Source organism: Rhopilema esculentum, chromosome 1 (assembly GCF_057945365.1).
Source record: "Rhopilema esculentum isolate cy_ngs chromosome 1, ASM5794536v1, whole genome shotgun sequence".
NCBI classification, from domain to species: domain Eukaryota; kingdom Metazoa; phylum Cnidaria; class Scyphozoa; order Rhizostomeae; family Rhizostomatidae; genus Rhopilema; species Rhopilema esculentum.
This window is the reverse complement of record NC_142815.1, coordinates 3530759-3556758: the sequence shown is the minus strand read 5'-3', so window position 1 is coordinate 3556758 and position 26000 is coordinate 3530759. Positions and strand designations below refer to the sequence as shown.

General features: G+C 38.0%; 2 protein-coding genes across 2 annotated transcripts; both read left to right on the top strand.

Moving 5' to 3' along the window:
• Window positions 1–835: 835 nt before the first annotated feature.
• On the top strand, window positions 836–16542 carry LOC135690231 (uncharacterized). The gene is made up of 5 exons (XM_065207733.2): window positions 836–1458; window positions 9328–9384; window positions 10074–10263; window positions 14394–14518; window positions 15648–16542. Exons 1-5 carry the CDS (start codon window positions 1303–1305, stop codon window positions 15741–15743), a joined length of 624 nt encoding a protein of 207 aa, XP_065063805.1. The 5' UTR covers window positions 836–1302; the 3' UTR covers window positions 15744–16542.
• Window positions 16543–18090: 1548 nt separating this feature from the next.
• Window positions 18091–25589, top strand: LOC135693902 (uncharacterized). Its single transcript, XM_089116042.1, has 5 exons — window positions 18091–18346; window positions 20792–20848; window positions 21125–21305; window positions 23862–23989; window positions 24869–25589. The coding sequence occupies exons 1-5, from the start codon at window positions 18185–18187 to the stop codon at window positions 24974–24976; spliced, it is 636 nt and encodes a 211-aa protein (XP_088972168.1). The 5' UTR covers window positions 18091–18184; the 3' UTR covers window positions 24977–25589.
• The last annotated feature ends 411 nt before the right edge of the window (window positions 25590–26000 follow it).

Sequence of the window (26000 nt, the reverse complement as noted above, 5' to 3'; positions counted from 1 at the left end):
GATTTACTTAACCTATTACAATACACACATTAAAGCAGTTGAAAAAGCAACAGGTTGCAAAATTGAGTTTCGCTGGGAAATTACAAACTTTCAAGTCTAGCAAAACATCATACTCAGCCTCTAGTATTTGAAACAAAACTCATCCCCAAAGAGAACAGCCACCTCGGTCGTGCAGATCTAAAACTGCAACTAGAAGATGCGATTCTGCTATCTGTTATGTTTCGTTCCATCTAGTAGTTCTGGAATCTATCTACATAAGCACGAAAAACCCGCTTTTGTGTAGACTGATAGGAGTTCGTTTTCACCTTAGGAATTCATTGGTAACATTCTCAACAGGCAAACGGCACGGACTGGGCAATATCTAAAGTCGTGTGATCGCGTTTCTGATGGGCCTATTTCGATCTACAACTGGGTATATACATTTCCTATCGTAGTGTTTTGATCTATATTCGAACTCTGAAGAGTGTCAAACCGAAAGCTTTAGTATGACTCAAAATGTTTGCTTTTTTCAAAGCCATTTGTTATATTTTATTTCTCAGGGCTTAATCAACTCAAAAATGCCAGAGAACAAATGGTCGCAGCTAAAACTGAGCTATGCTTCATAAGACTAGAAGTGAGCTATGCTTTATAAGACTAGAAGTGAGCTATGCTTTATAGGACTAGAAGTGAGCTATGCTTTATAAGACTAGAACTGAGCTATGCCTTATAAGATGGCATATTTGTATCGCAGAACCCCGCAACATAATCAGCAATTCGCTTAACCTTTTTTATGAATGAAGCAAGAAGCTTTTGTTATGCAACGTCTATATCATACAAATGTTATGCAACGTCTCAAAGTAGCCTGGATCTGGTAATCACCCAATCAGCTTTGCCTGATTAATTTCTCAATATAGCCACTAAAATTTGATTGGATCAATTATTCATGAACAAAAAAAGGTGTGTTCTGATTGGTCAGGTTACGAAAATGATTTTCCGCCTATTGCTCTGTTTCTGTGACCTGATTTCATAATTGTAAAGCTCATGAAAGGTTTAAATGCGTCTGTGGTTTTTAGTAATAACAAGTTCTATTGAATCAATGGCATACATGTGATTATGCCCATACAGCATTTTTAGGTAGCAACTGTTGTCAGATGGATTGTTTATATCACATAACACCGGGTAGTGATATATCCTAGCGGCGTCCTAGGTGATACAGTTATAGAGGTAACAGCGGTGATCTGTAAGGGTCTGTTGAAGCACAAGTGAACTCGAATCATTTGAGAAAGCTAGCAGAGGCTTTAAAAGCAGGAAAAACATTCGAAAATGGGTGCACCAATCGCGAGAGGACATGGGATCGGAGCCATTGTAATTGGCGCTTTGGAGATACTGTTTGGCCTAATCATCATGATCTGCAGTTTCGTCGTCGGAGGCAAAATAGCTGGTAACGCGTCATTATCGCCCTACTGGGCGGGAATCCCGGTGAGTTTTACTATGCATCTGCTAAACCGCTCAAGTAATTGCTTGAAATTGCGACTGCAACCTCGAAGAGTTGGAAACAAATTATAAATAAAATCTTTACAAACAGATATTATATATATAAGAAGTTTTTCTTTTGATAAATTGTTCCTCGCTCTTGCAGCCAAGCAAACATTGTGAAATTTCAGATCGGAGCCCTTCTTTGCTAGTCAAATTTGAAACTGTTCTAAGAAACAAACACCGCGCGGGCATTCATGTACCAGCAGGCGTGGAGGAGCCGGGAGACCGCTGAACACGTTCCCCGCTCTTTAATCTAGGGGCTCCTTCTATGTGGATGAGATGCCCCCTCTGTCTTTGAGTTTAGAACTCTCTATCTGAAGATACACAATTTCTAGCAATCTATTGAATGTATCCATCTTCAAACCTGATTAGCGGTCATGCCTTGAAAGCGCTTACTTTGTTACTCCCGTAACTATACACAAGAAGTCAGACAATCAGAAATCTTTTCATGGAAATCAGACTTAAAATACTTTAGGACTAAATTCAGGATAGAAATTATTAACCAGCGGAAAGTTCTGAGTATAAGGTCCCTTTGCCCCTTTGCGCCTCTTTACGTGCCCCTCCGTTGCTTTTCCCTCCATTTCTATGCCCTTCCGTTGCTATGCCGTCCGTCGCCACATAACTGTTATTGTGCCCCTCCGTTGCTATGCCTCTCAGCTTCTGTTCCCCTCCGTTGCTATGCCTCTGTCGCCCCCTCTCCGTTGCTATGTCCCACTGTTGCAGTGTACCTCAATTTCTAGTGTCGCCTACGGGTCACTTTGTTCTATGGCTTCCGACGGACTCCCCACGTCTGTCAATTTCGTCAGGCCGACCAGCGTCAGGAAAACATTACGGTCACACGACCACTGACCGGAGGAAGGTACACGAAAAACAATAGAAGCTCCTATGACACACCCACGCCACGCCACGCCCATTTTCTATTGTTTTGTGAGAAAGGTTTGCCTTCTGGGATGTTTTTGCCTAGATGAAGGTTAACTACCTCAGGACTCTGAGGCCGACATTTTCGTTGTATTTTGTCTCTTCACATATTCCTTTGCTTGTGTATTTTTACGTTCAAGGGGTCGGGTTAAAGTGCGAAATCAATATATTCGCATATCGGAATTTAATCAGCCAGAAAAGATTGTACAGTTCGAGTGAATCAGCTACACTCTTTTTTTTAATAAGAACACGAGCCTCAAAACTGGTCAAAAGTTAACAACAAATTAAGAACAAGCTGAGGTTGAGCTACTGCAAAATGCAATTTTGAACAACGTTTTTTCTCAAAATCGAGGATTTTTAGCGATGTGTGGGTGCATTTTCAGTGAATATTCAAATTTGTCAGCAAATTAAGGCTGTCTCACTCAGTTTGTTGGCAAATGAGGCCTGAACACTTCCTTAGAGCGAAAAAGCTAGCAATAGCACTGCTTACACCTTCTTAATTTAAGAACAAATTAAGAACAATCCAGCCTTAGATTTTCGAAAAAAATAAGAACAGTCAGCCTGATTTTAAATTTGCTGGTTCTTATAAAAAAAGAGTGTAATACATACCATAACCTAAATTACGATTTGGGTTAGTGTTGGAAAAGATTTCAATATGTTTGAAATGACTTGGTTAAACACCGGATACGGCAAAGCCATACGTCGCAGGCGGTACGGAATGTGCAGTTAAGCGGTTACGCGAGTATTTGATGAATGTCTATTATAAGACTACCATACAAAGAACACCCATAGGCATTTAGATAATTGTCACCACGGATTTTGTAACTTAAATAAACTTGAATACTTCTCATTGTTATGTAAGGCTTTTATTTTCAAGATTTGATGGAGAAAAAGGCGCCGAAACCAAAGGAATTGTCGCCTAAGTAACTGATAAACAAATTGATTCTGTTATGCAAGAGTAAGTTTTGTGCCTAACTGTAACGGATTTTCAAACAGTCTACAAATGAACCCGATAGCTATAATCCTTGAGGAGTTAATACTGTTCCCAAGGTTAAAACTGCAAGGTACGGTACTAGATCTTTTAGCTTTTTGGGTCCAAAGATTTGGAATTCTCTTTCAAAGGAAATAAAATCATCCACAAATGCAAATCAATTGAAAGTTCTTATAAAATATATGCAACAAAAACAGGGAAAACCAGTAGCGGTGCCACGGGGGGGACCCGACACGTCCCCCCAGTTCTCAGCAGAATCGATTTTGTTCTTCGTCTAATTCGATGAGAAAATGTTGGGGGAGGGGTAATATTTTAACATATGTATATTTGTGATGCAATCCTATGATTTTCAAACTGCCAATTTCCAAGCAAAAGCTAGTCAAAGGCGTTCCCTTAGGATTAAATTGGCGTCCCTGTTGGGAAAAAGGGCGTTTTCTGGTGGTTAAAAGGACGTGGCTTCAATTTCTTTGGTTTGTCCCCCCCCCCCAGGGCTCAGTGGCTGGCGCCGCCATTGGGGAAAACAATTGAATTTTAGAATATTCATGCAGGGAAAACCTTCAATTATAAATTCAATTACTTTACAAACTGCCATTCAAAGATCGCAATAAACTACATGAAAGAAAGAAAATAAGCAAAAAAAAGACCTGGGACTGAAACACTAGCGATCCTTTCTATACGTTAGACTTCTGAATCGTTCTACTTAATGCAGAGTTACAGTCACCTAAATCCTTGCCAAAAATAACTGGAACGCCTTCCCATTGCAGCATGCAAATAAACAAAGCAAGTCTAAAACTACCTTGCCAAAATATCACTACCGCTTCAAAAATTTCGACCCCCTTCCCCCGTACAATGTTAATTTATTTGAACAATTTTTTTGCGGTACAGAATTTGAAAATGGCTTTGAAAAAAAGCAAACATTTTACGACATACTAAAAGCTTTTTCGTCTGACACTCCTCAGAGCATAAAACGTCAGAATAGGTTCCGAAAAAACACGATGGAAAAATATATACCCAGTTGTGGATCGAAATAGGCCAATCAGAAAAACGCAAGCACAAGACCGGTATAGTTGACCAATCAGTGCCAAAATATTTTATCTTCAGCCGAATTGAGCAACATTGTATTTTTATAAAAAATTACATTTTACATGTGGGGGTGGGGGGGGGGGGATTTTTCTAAAGAAGCTTCAACTTTGCACAAGTGTTCCAACAATTTTGGCAAGGATTGTAGCTTCTAGACTAGGAGGGTGGATGGTCCACTAAGTGTAAATTTACCGACCAAGATATAGAAGAAGAAAATCTAGGTGTTGCTTAAATTACTGACCAGTGTGCAGAAATTGACAATGGCGCACCCATTTGCTAACAGTTACATCTTGTATCGCTTGAGAATAATTTAAGAATGATCTAAGGCTCGAAATGGAAAATTTAAGAAAATTGAGGCTCTGCAAAAAATTATATGCTATTTCAAAAAAGGTGTAGAAAATGAAATGAAATGAAACGAAATGAAATAAAGTAACTATTTTAATGGCTACTTTGAGATGAATTTTATACCACACCACCCCCCTGCCTCGTAATCATCAAATACTCCCCTCGAGTCAACCTTCCTTTTTCGGCGCGGTTGCTCATCTCTTTACTCAATCTGTTTATGTCACTTGTGAAAAAATAGTTGAACAAACGTAAGAAACAAAATGTTCCGATTGTGAAGAACTGGTAAATAAATGCGAGTTTTGAAAATAAGCCTGATCTTTTAAAGCAACTTTTAAAGCAATATATACATAAGTATGATGCTTCTTCGTTTGTTTGTAGATCGATTCCAAAACTAACCTTAATCACAAGATTCCGTCAGTTTTGGATCTATTAGTACATACAAACGAAAAAGCCGCCATTGTGCAGACAGAAGGAGTTCGTTTTCTCTCTTGGACTCCAGTGGTAATTTTCTTTAGGCTCACGGCACTGATTGGATAACTATGCTGATCATGTGCTTGCGTTTTTGTGATAAGTATGATTGCTAAACCAATATTTGACAGAAAGTTTCCCACATCTGATGAAAAATTTTGATTGTAACCAGCTTCTTGAGCAGATGCTTTAATCAGCGCGCGTCAGCATTTTCGCGCGGTCTCGCGGCTTCTATAAAATGTCCCGCATACCGCACTATGATCAAAGCGCATGGAAAGAGACTAGAGTGTTTGGTCAAGGCTACGAAGATAATATCTAATTTCGGTAAACACAAATCACTTCCGGTGAGGAGGAAAAAAGTATCCCCAAAAGGCGGCGATAAGGAGTTAGATGTTTTTTTAAGAGGTGGGGAGGGGTAAGAGGATATATTAATAAACATTCCGACAAGGTAGGAAAACTTGCGAAATTAAACCACAATTCTCTCCATACTTTGAAAAAAGATACTCTAGGTCTCGTAACAAGCAAATTTAAGTAAATTATGAAAAAAACCAAAACAAAATTCTCCACGTATGACTTACCTGTTGCCTTGGCAACCAATGAATACATTTGTCTCCTCCGCAGTTCGTTGCCGAATGTATATTTCTCCTTTGAACTGGAGTTGCTTTTCACTCTAAAAGCGGTTAAGAAACATAACTTTTGGCTTTCCTATTTGAGGGGAGCTGTACATATTTCATTGCGTAATAGAAGACGATTCATTAGGTATACAGATTTTATTAATCATTAACAGGAATTTATATTTTAGCATATAATATTTTCTATATTAATTCTTAAGTTATCAATAAAATTTATATTTAAGCACATGATATTTCATATATTAGCTCACAACTTATCAATAAAAACCCATACTTTTGCACATAATATTTTTTATTCTAACTCATTAATTATTAATAAAAGATTAAATCTTAGCACATGAGGTCTAAAAATTAATTCAAGCACTATAGTTGTACACGAATACATGAAAGATTAACGTAATTCCAAATTGAAGTTAAAATACGGAACGGAGCAGCTGGGTATTGAAAACCATACAAAACATTATTTAAATGTCAAAATAAAACAAAGTTATCTCTAAGCATGAATGAGGACTTTTTAACAACGTCTTCATTTACGAAAATACTTCTTCTTACAAACTTTAACAAAGGATTTTGAAAATAAAAACATACTTATTGTTAACGAGATGGAATATTTCGGTGCAAAGCTGATAAACAAGCTATAATTTTCCACGAGAATCAATGAAGTTTGGCGTGTTGTACGTTGATGAATAATTAGAAAGAAATTATACAATTTAATAACGACTTTGTACATGAATGAAATAATAGGTATAACATTTCGAGATATGTGTTATGCGCGAAACATCTTACCTATTTTTTATTCGTTCAGAAAACCGTCATTTAATGGTTTTATTCTATACAATTTTCCCCAATGCTGTTTTTGAATATGACGTCAAGAAAGATCTATTTTACAAATATTGTTTTGTGGGCATTTAACAAAAGACCATCGACACCGTGAAACACATACACATATCAGTTAAATATGACAACATTCGGTTGAAAAATGGACGATAAAAGATTTGAAATTTGCTAACAAATAACTGTTATTTTGGCTAGGCCCAGAAAGTTATGTCCAGAGACCAAAGTTCTGAAGTTTGATGCGACTCTCGATACAAGTCTGTGTTCATTTGCCCTCTGCCAATTCGTAATACCTTCAAATGAGTTTGCATACGTAGGAGTAGGGGTAATTCATGATTCTCTTTCAAGCTGTAGGATTGAAATTCAAAATTTCTAAAAAAAAATTTACAAACATACAAACGAAAAAGCCGCCATTGTGTAGACAGAAGGAGTTCGTTTTCTCTCTTGGACTCCATTGGTAATTTTCTTTAGGCTCGCGGCATTGATTGGTCAACTATACCGGTCTTGTGCTTGCGTTTTTCTGATTGGCCTATTTCGATCCACAACTGGGTATATATTTTTCATCGTGTTCTTTCGGACCCTTATTCTGACGTTTTATGCTCTTAGGAGTGTCAGACGAAAAAGCTTTTAGCATGTTGTAAAATCTTTGCTTTTTTCGAAGCCATTTTCAAATCCTGTACCGCAAAAAAATTGTTTAAAATTTTTTTTGTGACATCATCACCTTAGAACTCTATTTAGAGGTTTTCTTTTAGACTATTTCGTGAAAATTTAAAACAGATTTTGATAAAATTATCAACAAGCCAATTGGCGAGTAAGTTTTTCCATGCCTTGGCCAATTTTCCATAGATAAAATTTCTTGAGTTTTCGATCTATGTTCTCACGTTTTATACTCTGTAGAGAGTGACCGATAAAAAGCTCCAGTAAGATGTTTCAAAATGCTTGATTTTTTCAAATCCGTTTTTAAATTCTGTACCATGAGAAGATAGATTAAATTCCTTATTACATATAGAAAAATAGTTTTCCATTTTCTGCGATTTTAATTCCCCTTCCACTTCCCATCGTAGGGTATGAGTACGCAAGAATCATTTTGGCCGCGCGGTTAATCTTTTGTCGCCCGTTTTCGAGTTGCAGCCACGTTGCTTGATTGGTAATTGAGAGAAGCAATTATTTAATTGTATACACGCGCGCCGGCACTAAATATTTTATATGACCTAAATTGAGGTAAGAAAATAATTAAAATTTAAAGATGTCTTCACGTGTAGCTGGAAATATTTCAAGGGATTGTTTGGAGATTTACTTTTTCTCTGTAAAGATAAGACACTAAGGCAGATAACAATTGAGAAACCCTTAGAAAATTGGAAGGTCAAGGAAAGATTCAGTTACAAATTGCAAAAGTTGGTGAAGAATAACAAGTCAATATCGACAGAGGACTGATAATTTTGTTTCATTTTATTCAAACTTATTTATACAATTTAATAAATAAGCGTTAAAAAGAGACTTACTTTTGGCCCTTTGAAAAATGAAAAGAAATAAAACTTATTTATAATACATTTTAAATTAAATTACATAAATAATTATAATCTAACGCTAAATGAAAAAGAGACGAATTTTTGTTTTTGGCGAAGGTTCTCAAGTTTTTTTTGCTAATTTGCAAATAAATGTGTTTCTGAAAAAAACATAGAATAAAGTGATTTTACATATTAAATACTTTGCCCCAAAATCAACTAATATAGCCCCTGTGAAGCCACAATCCGCAGAAACAACCCATTGCCAAATCCGTAGGCCGCACGTAGAAATAGGGTCGAGGCTTTAAGCCGCAAATCTATAATAGCCCCCCTTTAAATAAGAACCTTTGACCCTGAGGCGTCTAGCAATCAGAACCTTTGACCCTGAGGCGTCTAGCAATAAGAACCTTTGACCCTGAGGCGTCTAGCAATAAGAACCTTTGACCCTGAGGCGTCTAGCAATCAGAACCTTTGACCCTGAAGCGTCTAGCAATAGGAGCCTTTGACCCTGAGGCGTCTAGCAATCAGAACCTTTGACCCTGAAGCGTCTAGCAATAGGAACCTTTGACCCTGAGGCGTCTAGCAATAAGAACCTTTGACCCTGAAGCGTCTAGCAATAGGAACCTTTGACCCTGAGGCGTCTAGCAATCAGAACCTTTGACCCTGAAGCGTCTAGCAATAGGAACCTTTGACCCTGAGGCGTCTAGCAATAAGAACCTTTGACCCTGAAGCGTCTAGCAATTAGAACCTTTGACCCTGAAGCGTCTAGCAATTAGAACCTTTGACCCTGAAGCGTCTAGCAATTAGAACCTTTGACCCTGAAGCGTCTAGCAATTAGAACCTTTGACCCTGAAGCGTCTAGCAATTAGAACCTTTGACCCTGAAGCGTCTAGCAATTAGAACCTTTGACCCTGAGGCGTCTAGCAATAAGAACCTTTGACCCTGAAGCGTCTAGCAATTAGAACCTTTGACCCTGAAGCGTCTAGCAATTAGAACCTTTGACCCTCAAATGCTCATTTCTCGTAATTTTCCTTTGCAGTATCTGATTCCTGGGATATTAGGAATTGTCTCTGGTGTGACAAAGAACTTTTGTGCCGTAAGTCTTACTTTTTTACTACTTTGCTTAATCTGTTGTTTTGGAGTCGTAACACATGATGACCAAACTTGGTCTAAGTTGATGACATGGTACTGCGCTACTTGACATGGCGAGATGCTACTTAACGTGATATACAGTATGTCATATGAAATATGACATATGACAGAATAGGTCACGACGTATGACTCAAGATAGAGCTGTACAGGATACATGACAAATGACATATGACATATCAAATATGAAACATGACATATCAAATATGAAACATGACATGTGACATATGACATATGACATGTGACATGTGACAGGACAGGACAGGACAGGACAGGACAGGACAGGACAGGACAGGACAGGACAGGACAGGACAGGACAGGACAGGACAGGACAGGACAGGACAGGACAGGACAGGACAGGACAGGACAGGACAGGACAGGACAGGACAGGACAGGACAGGACAGGACAGGACAGGACAGGACAGGACAGGACAGGACAGGACAGGACAGGACAGGACAGGACAGGACAGGACAGGACAGGACAGGACAGGACAGGACAGGACAGGACAGGACAGGACAGGACAGGACAGGACATCAAATGACATGCTTCGAAATGGAAGTGCATGACATAACATGACATGACATCACTATTGGAAAATCCCAGAATTTAAAGCCTCTCTACATTTCTTCTCCTAGATGGTTGCTTTCATGGTTTTGAACATCATTTGTTTCATAATCGACGGTATTGCCGCCATATTGATGTTCCTCATAATCGGAATTTGGGCCTCGATTGTATCTGAGCTTACAAATAACTGTTCCAACAGAACCATCCTTGGCAAAAACTGGTGTTACTGTTCTCATAATGGCGCGGTTTATAAATACCAAGGTATGTATTCCTTATCACCTTGTGCTTAGTTGTAGGAACTAACGGGGCCACACATTTGTGAGGCAGATTCGAAGGGGGGGGGGGTGATAAATTAATAGGTTTGAGGTACAGAGACGTGCCATCATTTAAAGGTACTTTTTTTGATAAGGACAGAATTAGAGGTACAAATTTTTGAAATACTGTATGTGCGGAATTATGGGTACCATTTGAAGAAACAATGAGAAGGCAGATCTGATTTTCACTGAGAAATTCGGACCCATCTGCAGGTTGTTACTGTTGCGAAGGAGACAGAAAACCTCCATTTGGGTCCAGGGCTCCGGGACACATGGTGAGAAGGTCTTACCATATTTGGCATTTCCGCACTCTCTTCTTATTACGCCCTCCCGTCGCCAGTATTGATTAGAGTTAGATACACGAGGCATAGAGAGAGGTTCTCTCTCTTGAGTATAAATAATTACATATAATCATATATATATACTTATATATATATATATATCTTCTTGTTAGAAAGCATGTGTCTCTCTGTGGTACACACTTTTGTCCCGCCCGAGTCACAACAGTTACCTTTAAAGCCCATCCAGTTTGGTCACAAATCCCTAGTATTGACCAATACAAGAGTGTCCCACTGTGTATGAAACTGGACAATCAGAAAGGCAGATATGTTGATTGTGAATAGGCAACTTGCTTCGATGGATGTCATACTACTTGTTCGGGGAGATGAATCATGGCCGTCTTCCAGACATGCATTAGCCCCCGTTTCAGAGTCATTGCACATGCGCATTATCACTTGAAGCCCTGGCGGGAAGTTTAAGTGTTGTGTGTTCCCAGATAGTACATCTGTGTGAATACTGTTATTAATGCGCATGTGCTATAACCCTGAAACACTGATTGGTTTAAGAAAGTATTGTTTCGAACCTCCCCTGAACATATGTGATACGCTAATAAAGGCAAAAAACTCCTTGGCATGTATGCCACGAGATTAATCGGATTTTTCGGTCCTGATTCGCCATTAATATATAAAGTTATGTGTTGTGTATGCGCGCTCGATGCCTAAGATCCGCTGCGACCTAACGCTAGACCTAGAGCACACGAGACAAGACGCCATGTTTTCACTCCGACCCTGATCTAATCTCCTCTATCAACTCTAATCCGAGGCTAGTATAAAATGGTTTATGCCTAATACATTACATTATGAATATAAAGAAGCGACAAATACATACATGCTTTTTTATGAGAATACCTATTTTTGCTCCAATCTTTTTACAATTTTACGATTTTAGGCTAAGATAAATCTTAAATTATTCTCGAGCGACATAAGGTGTAACTGTATCGCATTATAATTCTGATGATTCCAAAGGCGAACATCTCTATTTAAAGACATACAGCATCAAACTCACATTTGTTTTACTCTCCAAAAGAGCTCAAATCGTTACTGCGCATACTTGGGTATACCCTCTCCTTTAGTCATGACTCAATGCCGTTGATGCATGATTCATTCAGATCGGTCTAGAAGTCAAGTTAAGATTACGAAGTCTTAGAATGCGCCAGTTCTTAGAATGAAGCTGTGTTTTCTTAGAATTTATTTGCGGAAGTATTTTGTCCTTTTACCATGGCTCAATGCCTTTAAAAAGTGTGAAATTTAACGCAACCAATGGTTAGTAAGCAGCAGGAATGAGCAGACACGTGATATTGTGAGTGACGTAGAGGATGCATGTGATGTACACTGGTGCTGTAGCGTGAGCAAGTGAAGAATAAACAAGCCTAAGCAGAGAGCCTTCATCCCTGTATCATCTTTCTCCTCCGTATATTACTACCAAACTCCTTATCCATTGTGGGCGAACAATGGCCTGCACAGTTTCAACCAGCCTCTCTTGCCATTCCGCCGTTGTTCTCCGCAGTCTCTTATTGACGCTCCTCCGTAGCCTCTGAACAATATTCTGTTACCCAACCGATAAGAGTAGAAATCTCAACAAGGCAACGAGAAGTATTTCAAGGAATGCATTAGAAAACCGAAGAAATCGGTAAAATAAGAAAACCATTTTCTCCTTTGAACATACTTCCCTATCATCACAAAGTCATACCTCGTCCTAAAAGCACAATTTAAATTTTTAGGGACATAAACTGATAGCTTATTTATGTAGGGTGAATGGTACGAAATTTTCAACGGGCAAAAACCCAATTGCAATTTTTTTTAATATTGTACCAAGATTATATTACAAAACCTTAATTTTACACAGTTCTGTCATCTTTTTTCTGAATTGCAAGAATTCTTGGCATAAGTGGAAACTAGTTTTAAGAATAAAGTTTTATAACGCTGCAATTAAAAAACCTTTGCAGCCATTTTTACATGCTCGACAACAAGTACTTCGCAAAAACAAAGAATCTTTGAATTATTAATCAAGCATCTTAATTCTTCGACAAGTTCTCAATTAACTAGCCCTGTTTTTGAAAATTTAGGCCATTAAAATTTATCAAGTCACACCACCAGCAATGACGCAAAACACTTCAATCGAATTAACGAATGATTAGCATTTATTATCATAAATTTACATATAAATTTTTTGCGTGTTCTTGCACACAATGCATAATATGAACGAGTTAGCATGCTTAAACCGGGGGTTCATAATTACAGCGGGGTTAGAAAAAAATCGTGAAGGGATTTGACAAATTGCACAAACATCAAATTGAGTAAAAAATCTATTTTTGTTTAAATAATCTTTTGGTCACTTTTTCGGGCAGCGAAACGAAATCGATTGATAAAAAATTATCATCTAAAAGATTTTGGAAATTTTGCAATTTTCGACCCATCAAAACTCAGAAACCAGTTGATCTAGAGCCCTGTAATTTTGGGGGTGAGTTTTTTCTTATAAGGCCCTACACCCATGCAAATTATAAAAAACATCAATTTTAAGGGTCATTTTACAAGCTGAGTACATTTGATATGAAATATCCCATATATGATTTTCAAACTTCATGGTGCGATGTGTTTATATTAAAAAAATCTCCACCAAAGTCCAATAATGTGTGTTCCTTTTTGACAAAAAAATAGTTTCTCTCTTCGATCTCTTCTTCTATTTAAAATCTACTGAATAGTTCACATATTATTTGATTAAGGCCTAATCCGAGCTTAGAACTTAGATCTTTGTCAATGTGAGCTTATTGATTCTTAATTAGAAATAGATTTAATATGAGTTTTAATTTGTTATGGGTCCCTTAAAAATATACAATGGTGAAGGGTCGCCATCCTTGAATTGCTTCAAAATAAAAATGAAATGAAATCTCCATGTTATACGTTGGGAAAAGTTTGCCCCTTCTTCAACCCCAAATCCGATGAAATATTCATGTTCACCCTGAAGTTATAGTGATGTATGTTTATTAACGCTGATGTTTATGTTCCAACCCAAACGTTTTCTTTAATATTAAATGATATTAGAAACGAAGGCTTCGATGTAGCTTAGGCCATAAAATATAGAACTAGTCGATAAATCGTTCTTTGGAGAACCACGATTCATTTGGAAAATTATCTGAAATGAAGCTTACCTAATTTAGTGTTGCTTTTAGTTTTGCTTTGCATCTATGATCAGTTTTCTTGTCACGATTCCTTGAAAACAAAACACGACAAAATTCCTCTTGGCCATTTTGAGAATTTTGAGAATTGGCGCCATATATATCGAATGCGCCTGCATAGTGACACTATGAGGATTTGAATTTAGGGGTTTGTCGAACGGAAGGGGACAGGTGTAATAAACCCCCACAATTGTAACCAGTGATGTAGCTCACTATATACAATATTATACAGTATGTACAAAGAAAATTAATACAGATGAATAAATAGCTACACAAATAAATGAATAAAAAATTAAATGTACATAAATAAACAAAATATATTTACAGTGTAATACGTAAAGGGATTTATGAAAGCTAAAATTTAAGACACAAACTAATAGCATCTAAAAAGCGTTGCATTTACAGTTTGGGCAATTCCACTTTTCTATCTATCTTTGAAACTATTTCAATTTTCCGCGGATTCTATTTCATTTAGTAGCCTATAAAGCATTGCATGCTTAAAGTACTGGGTTCTAGTGTAGGAAAAATATACGTCATAGCAATAATGTTTTCCTTTTTTCCAGTTGACAGCTGCAGCACAATAAAAACTATTGTTTCTCTGCTCTGGTGTATTGTCGTGTTCGCCATCTTTGCGGCCATAGTTGCTTTGGCAGGATCCATTCTCGGTTGCATTGCAACATGTTGTAGGGTAAGATTTTTTCAGGCTTTGTACTTTTCTTTTGCACTTGTTTCGATTGAAGCTTTTAAGGCACTGAGAAGCTATGCTTATTGAGCAGTAACCTGGTCTTTCCTCTCGATAAGACCACGTTGCGTCGATGTTACCCCATGAGTGCAGGAGCCTTCATTATTTACACTCTTTTCTAAAAGAACAATATTACAAGAACACGAGCCTCAAAATTGGTCAAAAGTTAAGAACAAATTAAGAACAAGCTGAGGCTGAGCTACTGTAAAATGCAATTTTGAATAACGTTTTTTCTCAAAAACGAGGAGTTTTAGCCATGTGTGGGTGCTTTTTCGGTGAATATTCAACAAAATTCGGTGAATATTCAGCAGTCCTTTATTCAACAAAAAAGCTTGATTCAGCCAGTAGAAGATACCTGTCTTAGAGGTAATCATATTCTGACCTACCTATATGTAAGCAAGGTTGGAGGGGCTGCAGGGGTAGAGCATGGCTCAATTTTCACTAGATGGTCGGAATTATCGTTTGGATTTATAGCTTTTAGTTTGTGGAAGAGAGGTGATTACCCTGGGTACCAGATCCACAAAACAGAATGTCGAGTAGAGAAGCGTTGGAGAGGCTAGCAGAGAAGAAAGAGACACTCCTCTGCATCTTCACTCCTATCTTCTGTTTCCACTCTTGACTTTATGTGGCTTGGGTATCCAGAGTAACAGGTGATAGGATGGTTTCATCCATCTCTGCATCTTGCATGATTTCTCATTGGCACATATTGCACAGTGCTCTCCAGTATCCCTTATATTTCCCCCTTTTATCGTAAAATTTCCTCTTTCTATATTAAAATGTTTTTACATGCCCGTATGTTGCAATTATAAGAGAAAAAAAAATGAAAAAAATAAGAGAGAAAGAAGAAAGAAGTGAAGTATTAAGAAATGAAATTTAATATTTTGCCTCTTCTAATTTGGTGCCCTGGGTTCCAGAGTGTCCATTATTTAGTCTCAGAAAAAATGTTGAGCAAGCTGTCTACAATACTTCATCCCGGGATTTATGAGGCGCTCGTACCCAGGGTCCTCATTTGGTAAAACTTCGTCTTTCAAGATTCACAGCCTGGATGAATAATAGTTTCTCTTTTGTTTTTCAGGGCAGTCAAAACACAACAGTTATTGTGCAGGCCCCAGGAACTGTGGTTCAACCTGGCCAACAACAAAATGCTCCACCATCTTACCCTATGAGTTAAAAGTTGAGGGATTACACGCGCTTTCCCTCGTTTTTCTGCACAATTGTCGTATATCGATACTCACCGAAAGACTTCGCAACTGAATAATGTTTGAACTGTAAAACCTTTGAATGCAATAAGTATAACTCTTAAGATACATGCAGGAATTGGTAACATTCCCCTGCCCCACTTCCCCAATTTTCTCTCAAAAGTATCAGCTTTATGATTTTCCTTCCAGTTACCCCATCATACTCCACTAACAGCTGCCCCTTTTTCAAATACAATGCTTTTCTCAAATGATATCTGTTTACAAATCTTTGTGTTGCTGTGTATGCACTAATCTTGTTCATAGATCAGTGTATGTATGTCTCGGAATTGTCTAGTTTCCATACTGCTCGACCTGATAGTCATAAATAAGCATGGTTAATAGTCATAAATTAGTATGATTAATTATTTCAAGTAAAGGGCTAGGGTTAGGGTTAGGGTTAGGTTTAGGTTTAGGTTTAGGTTTAGGTTTAGGGTTAGGGTTAGGGTTAGGGTTAGGGTTAGGGTTAGGGTTAGGGTTAGGGTTAGTGTTAGGGTTAGGGTTAGGTATGTCTCAGCATTTTTGTCTGGCCTCACTCCTGTTTGTCAGTCTCTGTTCCATGCTTTGCTCTTGCTTTTCTTATAGGCAAAACAAAGCAGGACAAATACCCTTTTGCAGAAAATTCCCACCGGTGGAGACCCCTTCTTGCTTGTGTCATAATCAGTGAATAGGCTTAGAAATACTGTAACCTAGTTTAAAGCACATCATTTATTTATGAACTTGAATTCTTTGAAACCTTTTTTTGTCATTTGTAGCGCTTTTTCCTTGTTGTATTTCTTTGATTGTAAGTGCCAACCTTAAATTGTCCTCCAGCAACTTTATTTCCAAGGATGGATTTTTAGCAAGAGTTGCTCTGTTATTTTTACAACCGCAGAAGATTCATGTTGCCCTTTCGCTTAGTTGTAGAAAAAAGGGTTACATTAAGGGGGGGGCTCCTTTGGCCTACGATTTAGTCAGTCTGAATAGTCGAGGGGTTTAAAAGGGGGGGACTCAGGCCCACGATTTTAGGCAAAAGACACACAACAGGATGTCCAGAGTCTGTAGCCCAAATTTTCTGACATTTATCCGAATTGAGGAACTCTCGCCATCTTTTCAAAGCTTCACTTCCTTAAAATGATTATACTTCTCAATTTACTTCTTTTTTGAAAATTTTTTGCATATTTTTCCTAGGGGGTCATACCTTCTATAGCGACGGCCATATTAACGTGCACACCCTGCTAAAATTAAAAAAATCTTTAAAATGGACCCCTTAGAGAAAGCAATTCATGCGGTACATGAGTTCTAGACATACTTTTGCCTTTTATGTCATAGAATTCATCTTCCATAACTTTGCTTTTTATATTTTAAAGTTTCATTGCATTAAATTATTGGAATTCCATAAACCTTATGCCTGGTTCAAACGTCGCACTTCTCATGTGCCGAACCTAACTCTGTTTGGAGCGACACTTGAGCATGTTTAGCGCGACTCCCGTTTCAAACGTCGAACTTAATTATGTCGCGCCAAATGGGTTTTAGGATTGTTACATGAAGTATCTTGGTTAAGGCGCTCAATCTCAAATATTTGTTTGAAGCGCATGCGCCCTCCGAGAAAGCAATGAATTCTGGGCAGGTAAATAAATTAAATATAATTATGCATTGAGTTTGGTACATGACAAGTTCGACGCTTGAAACCGTGCCGTGCTGGAGTCGTGCAGCTCGACAAGCTCTGCCGATCCAAACTAGTCTGCCGCTCCTAACACTCAATCTGCCGTACCAAATTGATTCAGACGTCGCGCCCCTCATGTACTTAATTCTCGAGCTAGGTTCGGCACATGAGAAGCGCGACGTTTGAACCAGGCCTTAGCTTTATATCATGCAACTGGTATCGCACATGTGTTTCGATCGCACGCTGGGAGCGCATTCGAGCATTCACTCTACTCCTACCAAGGATAGAAACTGCTTGGCAGGAAAACAATGAATAAATAAAGACAAAAGACTTTCTCATCTCTTAGCAACAATTAACAAAAGATTTACCACGTTTTAAAATATTTTGGTGGAATTCTCATGAGCATGTCTTGAAACGTCTGTCAAATGTCGGCTTGTATTTTCAAATACATTCAAGCCAACATGAGAACTAAACGATTGTTATCGCATACGCTTATCATAATTATTTCCAACCCCCCTGATACTAATTTTAGAAAACAGCCTCTCGATTTAAGGTGGTCTATTATCTCAGGGCGTTGTTTGTAGCACTGTTGCTAATGGATACAGAAACAGCCAATAGTAAACAAGAGCTTTACAAGCTTTACAAATTAATAGTTTTACATTACGATCGAGTTTTGCTGAGCCAAACGTTAATTTCTACTTCGCCTAAATTTCAACGGAAAAACATAAGAAAATGTCTGGAAAACAAGTGTCAAAGAACCATGCGATTGCAGCGTTGGTATTAGGAGGTATCGAGTTGGTTTTTGGCTTGATAATTATAATTTGCAGTTTTGTTCTGGGAGGAAAACTCGGAAATGCAAGCACGACGCTTACGCCATATTGGGCAGGAATTCCGGTAATTTGACCTTTAATACTTTGTCTTTTAATACTTTGTCCTTTAATACTTTGTCCTTTGCACTTATTTCTGACCTTAACTTTGCTACTTATGTAACTTTGCCACAGTGAATAACACGAAGCTATCACATGAAGTAAATAAAAAAAAACGAAGCGAGGAAATATTTTGGCAAGAAGCCAAAAATTGTCGTACCAACTCGTATTTATCAGACTTTCTCTCAAGTTCTCAACATGAACTTCGACTCTACACCTTTAACATGTCCAAAAACTCAAATAAGTAAAATATTAAACGTTTGCTTTATATTACAACTATTTTACTGGACTTTTTGCTAAACAGCAGTCTCAAAGCATTCGTCTGCAAGGCGGTAAAGTTTCGTTTCGCGGGGAACGCGCGCAATAATGTTCATCTTTGCTTATAACCGTGCATTGTGAAGAATCTGCGGCCGAGCCCGCGCGTAATACTTTCTTATCTGGTTATCTTCTCCTTGAATATTCCTTCATTTAAACTTCTGTCTTTTGAGAACAAGAAAAAACTCTGGAATACAAGATCTTTTTGATAACCTTTGCCACAAATTTCGCGCACGAAGTCTCGCGAAGCGTTGTAGCGCTCGCTGAGCGGGTAAAGTTTATTTAAAAGTCTGGCACGGAACGCTATTTCAAAAATGAGCAAAATTGTGCAGCTGTTGCCCTGAAGATGTTACATTAATTGCGTATATGTATATATAATAAAGGCTAGAAAAGAATTGGCCGAAGGATCTTTTTCGAGATTGATGTGATGACAAGGGAGTTAAGTTTTCAGGTGGGTGAGGCAGCCCTCTGTCCTGGAGTAAACAATGAGCAAAGAGCGGGTTCAAGACCCTTTACAAAAAATAATTGAAAAACGCTGTATTATTCGCAAAAAATAGGAGCTTTGGTCCCTGGCCTCCTAATTTGAAGGATCCGAAAAAAGCCAATTTCCTACTAGGCGATATTGCTCATTTTATGGGAAGCAACGGAGTTTACGCATGCGTGCTGGACAACTCACAAGTGAAATCCATTACTGCAGAACTACCGAAATGATAGAGGCGAAAGCTGAAGCTATGGACTTCGGGCGCTCGCGAACGCACGAGTAAACTCTGACCGCTTCGCGTCGCGCGAACAGATTGCCGTCCTAAGGCGTGCTTAATAATGAATCGCATGAATATTCAAGCATAATGTAAATGGAATCCGCTCTGATTCATGCGACATAACTCCATGGTATGAAAGCTTCCAACAAAAGAAATTAAATTGTTCGATTCCAAAACTTTCGTGTTTTTCTCACAACATCTTTCAAAAAGAACAGCTATTCAATTGAAATATTTTTACTTTAAGCTCTTTCTTTCAACAATAGAGTGAGTAAGGTCTTTTATCGTCTCGTATCTTTGTTTTTGAGGTTTTGCATACAAATAAACAATAAAACAACCTGGTAACACAGAATAGAGATCCTTGTTATGTGCTGGCAATCACAATTTTGTGACTGTACCCCCTGAACACGTAACGCCAGGGGGTTTGACTGTCAATTCATTTAAGACAAAATAAATGGAATCATAGACTGAAGGGTATTGATTTCTTAAAGGCATTTGCATAATCAGCAAATAGAGAAATGGACTGTAGTATTTTCATGCAGTGCGGTTTTAGGCGGGTCTTGAAAAAAAAGTCGCAAGGCATGCTGGATTTGCAAGGGTCTTTAGAGGGTTACACCCCCAACATTTAGCAAAAAGTTCATGCTTTTGGTGGTACAAAACTTGAAAATGGCTTTGAAAAAAGCAAACATTTGAGTAAACTAAAGCTTTTTGTCTGATCTCATCACGTCAACCTCATTTCTATTCATGTTTGACTCTGTTGACAAAATTGAAAATAGGAGAAAAAGTAGAGTCTGCGAAGCCGAGCCGATTTTCTTGTTCACAGGTTCCTCAAAATCAAGGAACCGAATTTGATTGGTTGGGGGATTTTCAATTGCTTTTTTCAGCTTTCAAAGTTGCGCCTTGAATGGTATAAATGAATGGTATCAGGATAATCGAATAGGTCTGTTTGTGCTTTTGAACAACTGAAATTACAGAAAAACATTGCACACTAATGGAGTTGTTGTTCTAGTGCTTAGAATTAAAATGTTGATGTCAGCAAACAAGAAAAGCGGCTCTGTTGTGCAGACTCTACTTTCTCTCCTCTTTTAAATTTCAGAGTCTGCACGCAGGCTACTTTGAGAAGCTTCTTCCGTTTGTCTTGAGACTTCGGTTCCTGTGTTTTCTGCCCATTTTTTCTGATTCCTTTCCCTGCATTTTCTGTCCCCCCCCCCATATTCTGATTGCGATCCCAACATTTTCCGTCTATTGTGCGCCAAAGAGCAAAACTTACCGACTTAGGGTAATGTTTACCCACCATTCAGGTCCAAATTGTAATCTATGTGTCCGGATTATTTCTTTTGCAGTACATGATTCCAGGAATCCTTGGTATTGTGACAGGAATAACGAAAAACTACTGTGCAGTAAGTATACCCTAAAAGAATCAGCAAAATGATTCGGTGCTTTGAATTCTTCACTTATTCAGCGATTAATCAGCATTATGCGATCGTCGATCACTTAACCTTTAATCTTTTGTTATTGCGTTAATTTCACCGGCTGGGTGGTTAAGAATGTGATGCACTGATCTTTATGCTCGTTAGGAATCAGTAATCAGTTAGGGATCAATCATCGATCGATTAATCATTTCTCTCAGTAACCAGTTTGAAATCAATCATCGATCGATAAATCATTTCTCTTAGATGATCGCATTCATGGTGTTGAACATCCTTTGCTTCATAATCGACGGCGTAGCCTCCATCCTGCTCTTCATTGTGATTGGTCTATGGGCTGCCATTGTTGACGCAATTACAAACAACTGCAAAATGACGACTAGCACCAACTGCCAATGTTTACACAAGGGGGCTTATTATAATTACAAAGGTTTGTATAAGAGATGTAGCCAAAAGACATTCCAAGGCGATATATACTTTGACTGTCCAGACTGCTTTACCGGGGGTCTTGATTTGTATTAGTTGATGTAGCCTTATAAAATTGCGAGGCAATATATTGTGTTTAAGACTCATTGCTAACAATGAGCCTTTGCGATGACCCAAACAATGGCAGTAAACTTCTACGGATTAACCATAGTTGATTTCAGACTGTCTGAAAATGCATTATGGGATGCTTGCGTAGCGCAATGGCTCATTGGTAGCAATGAGTCTTCAAGACTGTGTAGAACGCCAAAGAGTACAAGTTTACATTCAGTTTTTGAATAGCCGCAAAAAAATGAAAGGAATCACCACTGCAAATCGGAAAAAAACGGAAACAGAGATACATAAAGCAATTTCTTTGTTATGTTCCCTCGAACCATTTAGAAAGATGGCCACGAGTGTTTGAAACTTTTGCTACATTGGTTCCTTAATTTAGGTCCACGAATTATACAAGACTTCTGCTTTTGATGTAATATTGCCAATCGATGATTGGAAGTTTGCTAACGGATTACAAATATCTTGGTTTAATGTTTTACAATGTTTTAGTAGGTAGAGTGCCTGCGTTAACGAGGATGAAAAATGTTTTGAGCCAATCAGACTGTTTGTTTACAATTTGAACCAGCCAATGGTATAGCGTCAAAGACAATAGAAATCTGGAGAGAAAATAGCATCGAATCAGCCTTAACAGTAACGCTCGCACCTCCTATCCAAAGCTGTGGGGAAAAACCGGCGCCACAAAAAGTTAACGCTGAACGCGAAAATTGTCATTATTGAAGTGCTTCATACAATTATGCATAGCAAAGGAGTATATCTAAAACTTTGCCGTCCCCATTTTTGAAATTCGGTCGTTAACCAGAGATAAGCGATGAAACGTTTAGCCCATTATTGCCCTGATTGAATCTGCTTACGTTGGTTATGGTTGGTTGTACTCCAAGAAAGCGGCATCATGTCATTTTATTGAAAAACAGGTCATTTTGAAATCTTTTTACAGGTCGTTGATAAAATTTAAGCAAAAATAAACCTTGAAAAATTGTGCACATTTTACTTGTTATTTCAAAAATTGCTTGTTTAAAAATTTGTAAAGTAAAATTTGAAACCTCTGCATGACCTGCAAAAGTTTGAATCAAACCTTCAACTGAAAAAGCTATTGAGATATAACAAGCTACATTTTTTGAGTTCTCATTATCTTATTGGAATACAACGATCAGGGTCATTATTGAGCTTATATTTTGTAAAGTGGTACATTCTCCAACTCTTTTTAATGAAACTTTGCAAAAATATTTGAATATATTGACATGCAAAGTTGGGAAACCTTGAACCTTTCACTCAACAAAGACGCTCTACATTTTACAGTAAAGAAGAATACAATTCTTGAACCCTCAAGCACTTCGTAAGTACTTCTGAGTTTTTTCTCAAATGAATCCGTACTTAAGTCACTAAAAAAACCAGGGGATTTATTTCAGTGGAGACAGATAGCGTGGACCGTTGCGTGCTTAGAGAAAACATTTTATCGTTTACTGTCTAACGTTTTGAAGCCTTTATAACAATTCGTGTCCACAAAATTCGTTGACAAATCGCCTAAAAAACTTTGCCATGAGAAGAACCATTGCTTGCACCTACAAAAATACCAAAATCAGGAATAGGCATATGATTTTGGAATAAATATTTGCAACAATGCCGCTATTTTCTCAAGATATGCATTTCTTCTGTACGCAACACTCTAGAACGCACTCTATGAAAGAAAGTTGACGGACTGTCTTAGGGTTAAGAACATGCAAGAAAAAGGCAGAATGAAGGGAAAAAACCCGAGTTTGATAATCATCTCTCCGTCTTACTTTAAAATATACGACGTACATACTTTGTAAGTAAAAAATGACCTGTTTTTCAATAAAATGACATGATGCCGCTGGAGTACAACCAACCATAACCAACGTAAGCAGATTCAATCAGGGCAATAATGGGCTAAACGTTTCATCGCTTATCTCTGGTTAACGACCAAATTTCAAAAATGGGGACGGCAAAGTTTTAGATATACTCCTTTGCTATGCATAATTGTATGAAGCACTTCAATAATGACAATTTTCGCGTTCAGCGTTAACTTTTTGTGGCGCCGGTTTTTCCCCACAGCTTTGGATAGGAGGTGCGAGCGTTACTGTTAAGGCTGATTCGATGCTATTTTCTCTCCAGATTTCTATTGTCTTTGACGCTATACCATTGGCTGGTTAAAATTGTAAACAAACAGTCTGATTGGCTCAAAACATTTTTCATCCTTGTTGCCTGCGTTCATATTGCCATATTGCAGCCAACATATAACTAATTTAACCGATTTCACATATTTAGAGATATTTCATGATACTCTTTCAGGTTATGTTATTCAAATTAAAAAAATTCTCAAAAAAATTAATTTTTGTGACGTCATCACTAAAACATATTTTTGTGACGTCATCACTAAAACATATTTTGTGACGTCATCAGTTAAGAATTCTTTAACTTATACTTTTCGCAGTTGATAGTTGTGACACATTGAAGACCATCGTAACCCTTATGTGGAGCATCGTCATATTTGCTGTGATCTCTGCCTTTGTCAGCTTGGCAGCCGCGATTCTAGGATGCATTGCCACGTGCTGTTCTGGGGTAAGACGACAACTTAATCTCGTTTTCAACAACATAGCCTTTGTTAAGCTCTTTTTTCTAACATATTGATTCCATTCATTCAAATGTTCACATGCTCATATCAAAGGCGACTTGAATATAGCAATCTGTTTGCACTGCGTTACAACAATGATAGCAAAGCTTTTGGAGCCTGGGTGCCAATCACGCTCCTGTGCAGTGTCCTTTTGGTTGCTTATTATAGTCTTAAGCCGAAAACCCGCTCTGGAAAACGATCCACGGATTGGATCAGATCGTGTTGTTCTGATCAGTTCCGTTCGATCCGCGGATCGTTTCAGATTGGAATTCATGACGCAAGTGCTCTATTGTTTAATAAGTTTTAATTCGATTTTGATCAAAAGAAAACTACTGTACCGGAACAGATCAAACAAGTTGGAATGATTTCAATTTTTTGTCGAACCGTTTCGGTCAGTCGCGGATCTGTCATGTGACCATTTTTGCATCCATAGCGCGTGCGCAACACAAAATCTGATCCGATCCGTTTCGATCCAAGTAGGTTTTCGGCTTGTTGTCACTTTGCGATGTCTTATTTGCTATTTTGTATTAGGTGTTGCATTAAAGTTTAAAGTCTCTGGCCCAACCAGCATGCTTTGCGGTAGCTGTCTTTTTACACGAGAAAAAATTGATTGTACTTTGGATTTTCATGCAGTACGATGTTAGGCTGGTTTGATAATATAATCACAAAGCATGCCGGTTGTAAAAAAAGCCTTTAACTAGAAAAGGTACCAAAAATACGCTGTGGAGGAGCGTAGCCCGCTTATATCAAATATTATGGATCATAAATTTTTGTTTACCCGTAACTAAACGTTTGCCGTCGCGGTAATTATGGTTTTTGCTTTACAGTCTCAGCCAAGCACAGTCATTGTACAACAGCCTGTTATGATGCAACCACAGCCAGTCATTATACAAAATACTCAAGACCTACCACCATCATATGGACAGAAGTATTAAACGCAGTGGAGGCGCGTTGTACAGCTTTCAACTAATGTAATCTCACTAAGTCTTAATTAGCATACACGGTGATAAAGAAGCTTAAAAAACATACACCAATAGGTTTAACGAACTAACTTCAAAGACACTGGATCTGAAGATTCTGAGACCCTATGATGATTTCTACTGTTGCTAGGGTAGCAGTCGGTCCTCCTAACTATAATTGCCCCCTTCTCTAACTCTAATCGCCCTCGCAGATTTCCGGAACCAAACAAGCAACCTATTGAAACTCATGCATACCAAACTTTACATAAGACTTGCACTTTTATTTTGAACTTTTTCTTACAAATAAAGGCTTTGCAACTAGAGGAAACCACATTAACAGTATCCAAACCTTTTATTTTTAAACAGTGGTGACCGGTGTGAGCTAGCCTCGAAATAATCTGTTCTGTAACGAGGCAGTTTACATTATTTCCAGGAAATCTACATTCTAACCTGGCAATCCCATAAGCCATTGTTATGCTTATTTTATTGTTTATACATACCATTTGTATGATACTGTAATTCTTAACACTTGTTGTTTATTTAATCATGGTTTATTTTATTTGTTATCTTATAAACTACGGTGATGGTATTTTCATTTGGTTTCTTCTTCATTATCTCGTTTTATTCATCTCTTCACGCACATAAGTGTCAAGGAGGAACAAGGCCAACAACTTTTTCAGAGGGGTACAGAAGTGTCTCTCTTTTTAAGGGTGTGGTCATGGAAGCTTTTCATTTTGAATTCCAGTTAAACTACAATTACAAATATCACTATTACAAGGTAATTTGTAACTGGCTAGCCTGTTTTTACAAAATAAGACTATTACAATCGTAGTAAATAGAAAAGAAAAAAAAACGTTAAAAGGGGAGTAGCTCTGGGTTAGTTCATGTTTTGTTCCTACAGCAGAAAATGTTATAGGTGGTACGAATGGATATCGTAGAAAGCTTAGAAATGAGATATCGTTTGTGTTGATCATCGATGGAAAGAGAGTCACACATTTCA